Here is a 12,928-nt window from a genome sequence, read left to right as displayed (position 1 = left end):
TTAACCCCACTGCCTAGCAAAAAACAAAAAAAAAAAGAAGAAGAGATGGAGCTATCTCTGTTTGCTTACTATATGATGGTTTTCATTTTGGGGTTTCTTTCAGGAAGTGACAGGATTCTTTCCATTTCTACTTTACCTTCTGATTCTAAGAGATCTGGTTAGTTTTCTTTTAAGAGTCCTTGAACTGTGACATGTAAGCCCTTCTTTGATCATGATATTCAGGTAGTCTAATGATTCTTAATTTTGTTTCTCCTTGATTTGTTTTCCAGGTTGGTCATTTTTGCCATGAAATGCCTTCTATTTTCTTCTATTTTTTTTGGTGTTTGTTTTTTAATATTTATTGCTGTCATATGGAGTCATATGCTTCTATTTGATCATTCTGATTTTCAGGAATTTTGTTTCTTGGGCAAGGTTTTATACCTCTTGCCCTAAGCTGTTAATTCCCTTTCCAGTTCTTTCTTCTGTAGCTTCTATAACTTCTTTTCCAGTCTTTTCCTCCAGCCCTCTCATTTCATTGGGGGAAAAAAAACCAAATCATTCGCCGCCCCCCCCCCCCCTTCCTCTTCTCTGCTTCATCTCTTTCAGGAATTCTAATTGAATTTATGCCCAAGCTGTGTTTTTCTTTTAGGCTTTGCTAGTAGATGTTTTGGAGCCATTCTCTTCTGGGTTTGCATCTTGAGCTGCCTTGTCACCAGTTTTGTAATTGGAGTCTTCTTTTGTTTCCTCATTGTTCTAGCCCACTTCCTGTCTTTAGACTTATTGTTGGCCCTGGGCTCTGTCTACTTCTGTAGGGAAAGATTGGGTTGGTCCTCTTGCTTGTTTTTTTTGAATATATTAAATGTTGTGTTATTAATAACAGGGTGTCAGGGATAGCTCAGGCTGTGGTCCTGTAAACTTTCAGTTCTTTCAAAATAGTCTGACGAGTTCTGCTCCCTGATCTCAGCTATGCAAGTTCCTAATCTGAGTCTGAATCTGAGCAACAGTAGACTGTTACTGGACTCAGCCACTATCAGCATGCTGGGAAGCTCTGCTTGCTTAGAGTGATAGAACTGCAGGTTTTCCTTTTGTCTGAGATTTTTACACTGGTTATTCTTAGGGTCTGAGCCACACTACTGCTGCTTGCTTCTGAACTTACTTCTTTCTACCACCTACGGCCTGAGATCTCTGGGGATGGGGATGGGGGTGGGGTAGAGGACAGGCACAGGTCTGTTTATCAGAAGGTCCTAGATCTGTGACCCGTAAGTGGGTAGTGGGCAACAAAGCTGCCAGTTCATACCTGCCTGGGGAATGAGTCTATGATGCATTCTTTCCTGGTTCACAGTCTCTCCCTAAGTGTTGATGTGCTCGTGTCTGCACATTGTGTTTTGAACTTAACTCATCCCTGGTATCCCCAGACCTCTCTGTCTCTCTCCTTATGTTGACCTAGCCTGGGAAAATGACTTTTTCTGTGACTTTTTCTTTGATTTTCCCAGCAACATTCAGTCTAGTACATTTTCTAGATCTGTTTGGAGGAGTTAGAGTGGGGATGGGGCTCCTTGCTACACTGCTTCCTGCTACTTAGCCATCTTGACTATGCTCTAGTACCAATCATTTTGGAAAGTAACTTGGAATTACACAAATAAAATGACCATAGTGGCCTTACTCTTTCACTGAGAGATTCCACTTATTAGGCTCCTAGCCCAAAGAGGACACTGATCAGAAGAAAGCTGCCCCCATGTATGAAAAATTATTAATAGCAACACTTTTTGTATCAGCAAAGAATTGGAAACAAAGTAGAAGCCTATAGATTGGGGAATGGCTAACCAATTGTGATATGTGAATGTAATGGAATATTACCATATTCTAAAAACTATGATGAATGAAAAGAATCATGGAAAGTAAACAGAACCAAGAAAGCAGTGTACACAATGGCTACAGCAGTGTAAGCAGAAAGAATAACCATACACGCAAAATTGAAAGTTAATGTTGAAAAATTTCAAAGAACAAGCATGACTCAAAAGAAGAGATATGAAAAGATATCCCTACCTCATCCATTTCTCAAGGTGGTAGGTCCACAAATATTGTACATTACAAATACTTTTAGACTTTTTCAATGTATTGATCAACTGTGCTGGGGTTTTTTCCCTTTTTCTTTTTTTGGTCTTAAAATTTCTGTTTGTTTTATGGAATGGCTTTCTGGGAGGAGGACGGATGCTTGAGAAATTTATGGTAATATAAAAATAGAAAAGACATAAATTAAAAACTTATTTAAATAAATAAGTACATTAACTCTACTACACTTCTGATAGATTACTCAGTATACTAGAAAGGATAATTATTCCCTATACTCTAAAAATAAAAGCACTTCATGTTTAAATGAAATAGATGTTATTTTTAGGTGTTTGGCTGTTTGTTAGGAATATTTTATAGCCATTAAACAAGTAAAATTAGAAATATAGTAGTAGCAGGTAATTAAACCTAAACCAGACCTAGATCTAAGGCATGTAGAATTGATCTTGAAAAAACCTTGTTGGTAAGTTTGTTTTGCTTTTTAGTTCCTTTTTCTTGATTACTTTTATCTAGTTACTTTATTCCTGCTTTTATCTAATTATTTTATTCTTTTTCCCTTTTTTTCTCTCTCAGTCAAGTAGATTCCTCCTGCTCTCCTTCTCCAAGTCCTATTCGTTAGATTTTTTTTTTTGGTTCCATTTTTTGTGCCCCTTTCCAGAGAGGATTTCTCCTACCTGTTCTCTTCATTGTCCTTCTTCTCTTTCTGTTTACTCTAGACCTTCCTTCTCTGGCTCACAATCCCTGTACTTATCTAGTCTCTCTATTCTGTACATTCTTCATAGAGTCAAAATTTTTGAGGTATCCATTCTAGGCTTTCCCCTCTAAGCAGTTTTTGCCACTACCTTATAACAGAGTTTGCCCCATAAATTTCCCTTTTCCATTGTGCTGTGCCTCCAGAAAAATACTGATTCCTGCAGGTCCCGTTTCCCTCTCCCTCATCAGCCTCACCAACATGTCCCTGATGTTGTAGGTGACCTCTAACCTATAGCCTCCTCTTTGTCACTTTCCTTCCCCATTTGCTTCAACTATATTCTTCCTGGACCCATGCCCCTCCAATCTTCCAGGTACCAGTTGCCCTCAGGAGTTTCAATTCCATTTTCCCAAGGCAAGATATGTGATCTTTTCAAACACCAAATTCAAGGACTCAGCACATCATCCCCATCTCCCTTCATAGAATGTCTCTTTAGCCTTAGGAGCATTCATCATAGGAACCTTTTTTCACCATCAAAACAAGGTACCCCTTCAGTCTCTTCCTATTCCTCCTCATCCACTTTCTTATAGGCTTTTCTTTTCCTGAGAGACTACAGGGATCATCTCCTCAGTAGTAGTCCTCAGTTTGGCTCGGGCGCACCATCTATTACCCTCTGTCTTTCTCTTCCTTTCCATGCACTCTCCCCTTTTGTAAAGTTGTCCTACAAAAGGCATTGATTCATCTGCAGGTGAGGTGTTGTGAAATTCCATCCATAATGTTCCAGGCCTGCCTCCACACCATTACCTACACCCAACTTCTGCTTTTACTCCTATCTCCTTACATATGTTGAGAAAAAAGTCTTCTCTCTCTGTTGCTATTTGCTTTCTTCCGCTGCTATATTAATTTATACTCATGCATTTCTGTTGTCTAGAGTATTCAAGAAACAAATAATCTCTTCAATTCTAGTTTTCATTTTAGAATGTTTTGAATACCTCTTTATTATTGAATGTCCATCTTTTTTCATTTATAATTTAGACCCTATTTGCAGGGTAGGTCATCCTGGGTAGCTTGCAGAGCTCCATTGCTTTTCAGAACACATTCCATTATATACTGTGTTTTCTTGTGGGTACAGAATAGTCTTGTGTTATTTGAATTTCCTTTCCTTCATATTTGCAAGTCTTGCTCTTGGTTGCTTGCAGAATTTGTTGTTTCTGAATTGAATTATTAAATTTAACCACTATATGTTTTGGAGTTTGCAGCTTTTATTTATTTCTTATTTGTTGGCAGTCATTCTTTCAATTGATAGTTCTGTATTCAGAACTGACAGTTTCTTGTATTATTGTGTAATGCTCTTCACATTTTTTGACTTGTCTTGTTCTGAGAGACCTGTAATTCTTAATTTGTTTTTCGGCATACTGTCTTCAAGATCAATAAGAGCATGTGTTCCCTTTTGATATTATTCCCTTTTGCTTTTCTTCTAGATTTTTTTCACTTCTGTGTTTTTGTATCCCCAAACAGTTGTTCTATTTTGTTTCTGTGGTGAGGCTTGCCATCTTAAATTCACGTTTTTCTATTCTGCCAATTATTTATGCTGTTTGGGCCATGCATTCTGCTCTCATAATTCTCATTTCTCTTTTAATCTACTCAGAAACAAGTGTTATAGTTCTATGTTCTTTTCAAATTCTACAGCATCTTCTGTCTCACCAAGTATTGGTTCATATCCCTTTGTTTTGTAGTATTTACTCATAAATGCCTGAACTCCTTTACTAAATCTGGAGATCATATTTCCCTCTGCTGTTAATGTTTTATCTGTTGATTTATATGCTTATGCTCAAGGCCTTTAAGATTTTTTTTTTCCTCTTGAGATCTTTGGTAATTTCAGTCTTTTTTCACCCTTACTTTTCCTATTGCTCTCTTTCTGACTCTCTCCCTTCAGTGGTGTTTTCTCAAAGCCTCACAGCCTACTCCCAAACTGGACAATTCATGATTCACTAGCTTAGGTCTCTGCCCAAATTGACTTGTGAGGGGACAGGACTGAAAGCTAAATGCTAGGCTCTTTCCCTCAAACTTAGTGGAGTGCCACATTACCCTCTTTCCCCTTCTTCTCTTTCCCTGACATACATACTCCCATTCCCTCTGTTCTTCAGTTCTGCTCAACAGTATTGAGCACTTTCACACTGGTGCTTTTGCAGCCCGAGATGATTTCTGTCCTCTGGAGTTTGGATCTCTGAGGCATCGGGAGGAGGGAATGGGTCAGGGTATTGAATTAAGCTCTATTTCAGGTCCAGACTCATGGCCTGCCCTATTCCCTCTCTTCTACAGAGATTTTTTTGTAGCCCAGAAAGCTGCTGTTGTACTGGCCACCAAAGCCCCACATAATTTGCATAGTCTGGAAGTCTGATAACACTAGAAAGAAGGTGGGGGTACTGGCATATGCATCTGGGTTTTGTTGCAAGCTTGTGGATCAGTTTGGCTAGTGGTTAGTGAAGCCTCACTGCCATTATCATAGTGGATGGGTGGGAAGTGGGTACTACATATGCTTAGGGTAGGTGTCAGTTCATGGGTTTGTTTTTGTTGTTTTGTTTTGATCCTCTTTTGGGTCTTGGGTCTTCTAGACTGTTAAGACAACTGAAGTTGCATTATCTTCAGCATATAATTTCTGTTTAGGAGAGGTTTGAGAGGATTAGAAAAATATCTAGTTCTCCATCTTGTTGGTAATTTTGTGAGAATAACCTGGGTAGTTATAGAAAATTTACCTTCTGAATACCAAATCACTGTAAAATAAATATGTTCATTTCCTTATTCGTAGAAATGTCCCATTCTACCTCCCACTAAAAAAAGGGGGGGGCAATTTATTCCTCACCTCCAGCAACTTTTGTATTCATTCCACTTAAGCTACCTACAAGCATGGCCATACCTTGGCTCTTATCATCCCATAGTATTACTTATCTTCCAAGATCATGACCTCTGACATTTCCCTCACAACTACAAACCCTTAGCCTTCTGAACTGTTTTCTTTCAAAGAAGAAAGCCAAGTATAGAATAATGAACTTAAGGAAGCTAGTGTGGCATGGTGGATACAGTGCCAGATTTGGAATCAGGAAAATCTAGTTTTATATTCTCCTTAGATACTTTCTGAGTAGCTAGGTGAGTCAGGAAGACTCATCTTTCTGAGTTTAAATCCAGCTTCAGACACTTACTAGCTGTGTGACCCCTGGACAAGTCAGTTAACTCTGGTTGCCTTAGTTTACCCGCATATAAAATTATTTGGAGAAGGAAATGGCAAGCCACTATAGTAGTTTTAACCAGACAATTCCAAATGGAGTCAGGAAGAGTTGGATATGACTGAATAATTGAACAAAAACACCTAGATACTTATTATGTGACTCTGGGCAGATCACTTAGCCTCTCTCAGCCTTTTCTTTGTGAAATGGAAATAATAATGGCACCTACTGCATAGGCTTGCTATATATATGTATGTATGTATGTATGTATATGTATGTATGTATATATATATGTATGTATGTATATGTGTGTGTGTGTGTGTGTGTATATATATGAGATTATGTAGGTAAAACACTTCACAAACCTTTAAGTATATCAGCTGTTGTTGCTGGTTACTTTACTTATTATTGCATGTGTGTGTCATTTTCCAGTAACAAAAGTAATACAAAGCACTTTTGAGAAACATGTCCACTATTTAAAATACATGAAAATATTTATTAAAGTGTGTTACATACCTGCCACAGCAATGATCTCATTTGAATAAAAACCTTAATTCCCCCCCCCCCAACAGGTTCATACCAAATTCCACTGCAGGCAGGCCCATGATCCTGGCACAGATACATCCTGTGTGACGTTTTCCTATGATGGCACTGTCCTTGCCTCTCGGGGAGGTAAGTGAAAGAGAATTCTTCGGTATGTGTTGTTAAGGGCACTACTTTCAAAACAAAATAAATGTTTTAAGATCAAAAGTTAACATCCTAGAAGAGATCAAAATTAACCTTTTTTTATATTTAGTATTAACTTTTCATTAAAATAACTAATCACTGTGCTGCCATAGGTTATTTTGAAAAATCAAGGAAAAGTATTTTTAGTGTTCTGTTGATTTGCCTAAATCTCAATTTTAGTCACCATTTTTCTTAACAGTTTTAAATTCTTCAAGGATCCATTCTAAGAATGAGCTGTATCTCTACTGCTTATTTGCTAATATTCTAATTATACTTTCCATATGTGCTGCAGTACAATTTATTCTCTGCAAGACTGTACCATTGTATCATCTTCAACCAGTGGACCCTCAAAAGAAAGGAAAATATACATAATTGTAACTTTCTAAGCAGAAGTAGTATACATCCATTTTTTTCTCTACTGTGTCTTTGACCTGAGAGCCATAGTTTATTCAACCACATAGCTCTACTCTGCTTTCCAGGAAACATTTAAAACAGTATTTATTACATTCTTCTTTTGTATCTTGAGTCCATCATCTCTCTTAAGAGTGGGATAGAATAATCAATCAATGGCCCACTGGAATTATGATCCATGATATTAAGTTTTCCAGAGTTACTTATCTTTGCAATGTTGTTATTGTGTAAATTGTCCTCAGTCTCCTCATTTCATTCTGCAGCATTTCATACAAGTCTTCCCAAGTTTCTTGAACCTGTCTCATAATTTGTTCAGCCATTCCCCAATTGATGGACACCCCCTCAATTTATAGTTCTTTGCCACTACAAAAAGTGCAATTATGTATATATTTGTACCTGCAAGTCCTTTATCTCTTTGGAGTATAGATCTAGTAGTGCCTAGCACATAGTAGACACTTAAATGCTAGCTGACTGACTAGTGGTAAGTCAGAGAGTGTGCAGTTTAGTTACTTTTGAGGGCCTGGTTCTAATTGCTTTATAGAATGACTGGATCAATTTGTAACTCCACTAGTAGTAGTACAGTACATTGATGTTCCTGTTTTCTCACAGTCCCTCAAATATTTGTCACTTTTTTTTGTCAACCTGATATGTCTGAGGTAGAAAGTCAAAGTTTCAAAAAAAAAGTTTCATTTTTACTTTTCTCTAATTATTAATTTAGATCATTTTTTAAAAATATGGCTATTAATAGATTAAATTTTTTTCCTCCAAAAGCTGTCTGTTCTTGAACCATTTGTCAGTTATGTAATGTTCACTTGGTCATTTAAAGCCTTCTACAATATGGCTTCCAAATTCCTTTCCAGTTGTATCTCTGTTTTTCACCTTTGTGAGCTCTTTATTCTATTCTCCTGCTTCCCTCAATTTCATGAGTCAAACTGGCTTGCTAGCATTTCCCTGTGTACAAATTTCCATCTTCTTCTTATTTCCCTTTGCACAAATGGTTCCCTCTGTCCGGAGTTTAGTCTGTCCCTCCTTATATCCTCTTTGTAAAATTCCTAGTTTCATTCAGAATTCAGCTCAGGTGTTGTCCTATATGAGGCTTTTCCTGATTCTTCTAGTTATTAGCACTCTCCCCTTATTGATATCATTTTGTATTTAATTTCCTGTATACATATACTAGAATGTTAGCTTATCAAGGGCAATGACTGGTTTTTTCTTTTTTGTTTTTTGTTTTGTCAGCGTGCTTGTTTTATCACAGTCCTTCCAACATTTGTCATTTGAATTCCCAATTAATCTTTTTTGTTTTTTTCTTTGCTTCCCAGGCCTAATGTCATTTTTCTTTGGCAGAGGAAGTAGAAATGAAAAGAGTTAAATCACTCTACCTTCTCTTTCTAGTCCATTATGACCCAACTATTCACACCAAGCAGCAGTCACATCTGATCTGATTTTCCTTGACTTACCTCCACCCTGGAGTTATCTATACCAGTGAAACCACAGGTTCAGTCCTTATGTCTCTCAGGTATAAGGCAGCTTTGCTTCAATTTGACCTGTCATTCTGTCCAGGGTCTAGTCAGTAGCCTGACAGAAGGAATGTCTCCTCTAGGGCTCTTTCTGTTATTGTAAACCTATTTTAGTGTCTTCTTTGCCATCTCCTCTTTTCTTTCTCTCTTCTTTGAATATTCTTTAGAGGTCTGACCATTTTGTCTGTATATTCATTCTAGTAAGATAGTCTTCTCTTGTGTTTAGTAATACAGAGATAATACTCCAAAATACTGTTTTAGCCCAATCTCTTTCCTTCATTCTAGACCCATATCTTTCGCTCTATGTTAAAGATGCTTAGAGATAGTGCACTGGATAGAGCACTGGATCTAAAGTCAGAAAGACCTTATTTCAAATCCAGCCTCAGACATGTACTAGCTTTGTAACCCTGGGCAAGACTGCCTGCCTCAGTTTCCTTAACTGTAAAATGAGGACAATATTAGCATCTACCTCACAATGTTGTTGTGGGGACAGAATGAGATGAAATTTGCAAAGCACTTAGCAAAGTGCCTGACACATAGTAGGGTCTATATAAATGCTTATTTCTTCTCTTTCTCTCCTACTTCCCCACCCCCCTACCCCAATCCCCTATCAACTTTATGTCTTGCTGCCACCTGCAGTTCAGGAAGGCAAAGCCAGAAATCTGAGGCTTTTTACTTTTTTGCTTTTGGCAATGGCTTTTCTCCCTTCAATCCACTAAAGTCTTTGATTACTATTTCATCCTTTTTTATCCATCACAGCCACATATATTTCATTGTTTCTCTATTCCCTACTTCTAATGCTTTTTTCAGACTTCTTCTTTTTTTTTTTTTTACATTTGTGCTTTGACCAATGTAAACTTTGGAGATATCCTGTCTGCATCCTCTTTCTTTAGAACAGTCTGGAGTGATCTAACTGATCATATAACCACACTCCTCAAAACCTTTCATTGATTAACAGTTGAATTTTAGATCAAGTATAGATTCCTGTCTTTGGACTTTGAATCACTCAATGATTTTATTTCCACCAATCTTCTACAACTCTGTGTTCCTAATACTCTTGAGTCATTAGATTTGGAGTTAGAAGAGGTCATAGAGATGAATTAGTCCAGGTCCCTTGTTTTACAGATGACTAAACTATGATCTAGAAAAGTGAAATGATTGCCTAAGGTCACACAGGTAGTAAGTCACTGAACTGAGAGTATAATGTACATTTTGTAAAGCCCGAGCCAGTCCTGTTTTCATAATAACATGTTGCCCTTGGGACTTCTGGCCAAGTTGGCCTGCTGAATGGGAGGCAGGCTGCCCAGTTCTTATGTACCTACTCTAGCAAAACCCTTAATTTTGCACCAGATTGAATAATGATCAAGAAATCCAGTGAGAAACTATAATAAAAGTGACTTGTATCTGCTACATAAGAAGTTAGTTAGGAGGCCAAAAGCGATAAGCCCTTTCCAGAAAAGTTAATGCCAGCTTGACCAGAGACAGGACGTTTGTAGCCTGTTAAACTCTGTGTCTGGAGGCAGCACAAACAAAACACTCTGCAGAAAAAGTCAGAGGATTGTCAGAACACCCTAGGCTAGGCTTCCTGGCAACCTGAGGAAGGAAGCAGCAGTGTGAAAAGCCGAGTGCCTACCCATTTAGAGCCACAATGCTCACTCCGCAGTGCTCAGAATAGGAAAGCCCAGGCCCAGGGGGGATCTAAGGCCCTAAGTGTCTGAGAGGGCCCTGAAGATCTAGTGCTGTGAACCTTAAGATTCAGTTGGCAGCTAACTCTGTCAGGTGAAGGTCAGCAAAAGAACCCAGGGAGCCCAGTGAGAGATCTGGTAGGGCTGGCTACCGTAGCCTAAAAGCTGGTTCAGTTGTTTTTCAGTCATGTCCAGCTCTTCATGACCTCATTTGGGGTTTTATTGGCAAAGATACTAGAATGGTTTGCCATTTCCTTCTCAATTTACAATGAGGAAACTAAAGCAAACAGGGTTAAGTGACTTGCCCAGGGTCACACAGCTAGTAAGTGTCTGAGGGCAGGAATTTGAATTCAGGAAGATGAGTCTTCCTGATTCTAGGCCTGGTACTCTATCCATTGCACCACCTAGCTTCGCTACCTAGCTGCCAAAAGCTGGAAAGATGAGTAAATTAAAGAAAACACGAACCGGTATCAAAAATTATTGCAAATCTAACACCTGCAAAGGAGAGACTCTGAGGAAAGATGGATTTTCCACAATAACTACATAAATACCTAGAAAAAAATGAAGCAAGAAATTAAAAAATAAAGTGAAAGCTCTGGAGAAAAGATTTAGAAGGAGAATAAATAGTTTATAACGAGAATGATCTAAGAAATGTAATCCCTGAGAATTAAAATTGGCTAAATAGGAATCAATAACTTTGAAGCAAGAAGAAATATTAGAACAAAAATCAAGAGATAAGAGAAAATGGAAGATAGCTCATAAAAAATCTGGAAAACACTTTAAAGAGAGATAATGTAAGAATCACTGGATTCTCTGAAAACCATGATAAAAAATAAAAGCCTAGATACTGTATTTTAAGAAATCATAAATGAAGGTTGCCAAGGTCTGTTAGAAACAGAGGAGATTGGGGGAATGTTATAGAGAATGTTACAAGTGGATGAATTAGTCTCATGCAAAACAAACTTCCTGGTCATAAGAGAGGAGGAAGGAAGGAAAAAAAAAGAACTGTAATTAAAGGAGGGTGCATAGGCAGTATGAACGGATGCAGAATGAAGTGGGCAGAATCAGGAGAACAATTTAGAAAAACAGTGTTGTAATAAAAACAGCTTTGAAAGACTCAAGAAACTCTGATCAGAGCCCTATGATGAGTTATGTTGCCCACCTCCTGACAGAGAGGGAATAGATACAGGATCATACATTTTTGGACATGGCCACTGTGTGGATTTGTTTTACTTGATTATGCTTGGTGTTTTTTTTCCTTTCTTTCTCTCAGTTAATTTGGGGGTTGGAATCAGAGTGAAGGGGGTTTAGCAATAGTGATACCCCTAAAAAGGCTATCGAAACATTTTTAAAATGCAAGGAAGAGACTGAGAAGAATTTCAGAAGGAAGCACAGGCAAAGACTGTTTGGAAAGCAATGTGTAGAATTTGTTGTATACTTTTTTTGAAAGCAGAAATTGTAAAATGGAAATGTGGAGAATCCATGTGGAATTCTCTTTTTATGTTCCAGTGGTGTAGAGGGAAATGCTGTTTTTATGGTGTTTAAGTTCAGAATTTTAAAAAAATTGTCCTAATATCATTCTTCTTTGATTCATCTTATCCATGTCCAGTCCTTACTTACACAAGTTTTTATCCAGACATAGAATGGATGAGGACTCTGCACATCTACTCTGTTCTCAAATCTTGTCATTTTTACCTTCATAAAATCTCCTTTATACGTCCCCTTTTCTTCACTCACATAGCTATAGACGTTGTTGCAGGCCCGCAACGCTTCGTGTCTGAACTATTGCATAGCCTGCTGATTGGCCTTCCTGGCTCAAGTCTGTCCCCACTGCAATCCATCTTTCTCTCAGCTGCTAAGGTGACTTTTTTTTTGGCAGTTGGGGTTAAGTGACTTGCCCAGGGTCACACAGCTAGTAAGTGTTGAGTGTTTGGTTAGAGGCTGGATTTGAACTCAGGTCCTCCTGGCTTCAGGGCCGACGCTCTATCCACTGCACCACCTACCTGCCCCCAAGGTGATCTTCTTAAAGCACATGTTTGACCATGTCACCTACTACTCAATACATTGTGCTAGCTTCCTTCTCCTACAAGATCAAATCGCCAAATGCTTTCTTTGGCATTTAAAGTTCTTTACAACCTGATCCTTTCCTCCCTTTCCATTTTCTTACACTACTCCCATCCACACACTCCCATAATCCAGATACACCAATTTACTTGCTGTTCCTCCCATAGAATGGTCCATCTCCCAAACTTTTCCATGGCTATTCACCATGCCTGAAATAATCTCCTTTTTTTTTTCTTGCCCCCTCTTTTTTTTAAATTATTATTATTGTTATTTTTTATTTTTAGGCGATTGGGGTTAAGTGACTTACCCAGGATCACACAGCTAGTAAGTGTGAAGTGTTTAGTCTGAGGCCAGATTTGAACTCAGGTCCTCCTGACTTCAGGTCCAGTGCTCTATACACTATGCCACCTAGCTGCCCCAAAGTCTTTTTTAACATTTTTTTTCTTTTTTGAGGCAATTGGAGTTAAGTGACTTGCCCAGGGTCACACAGCTAGTAAGTGTCAAGTGTTTGGTCTGAGTCCAGATTTGAACTCAGGTCCTCCTGACTTCAGGGCTGGTGCC

General features: G+C 38.3%; 1 protein-coding gene across 1 annotated transcript in view; it reads left to right on the top strand.

The window, feature by feature from the left end:
• The window catches only part of WDR70 (WD repeat domain 70), a 340,948-nt gene that overhangs the window by 264,677 nt on the left and 63,343 nt on the right, over positions 1 to 12,928 (top strand). Inside the window, exon 11 of the mRNA XM_020995972.2 lies at positions 6,537 to 6,636. Coding sequence (XP_020851631.1) covers positions 6,537 to 6,636 — 100 coding nt within the window. The remainder of the gene's footprint in view (positions 1 to 6,536; positions 6,637 to 12,928) is intronic.

The sequence above is a fragment of the Phascolarctos cinereus genome, unplaced genomic scaffold, assembly GCF_003287225.1.
Source record: "Phascolarctos cinereus isolate Bilbo 61053 unplaced genomic scaffold, phaCin_HiC Scaffold_4;HRSCAF=312, whole genome shotgun sequence".
Classification (NCBI taxonomy): Eukaryota; Metazoa; Chordata; class Mammalia; order Diprotodontia; family Phascolarctidae; genus Phascolarctos; species Phascolarctos cinereus.
Note: the sequence above shows the minus strand (reverse complement) of the source record. Positions and strands in the feature narration are given on the sequence as shown.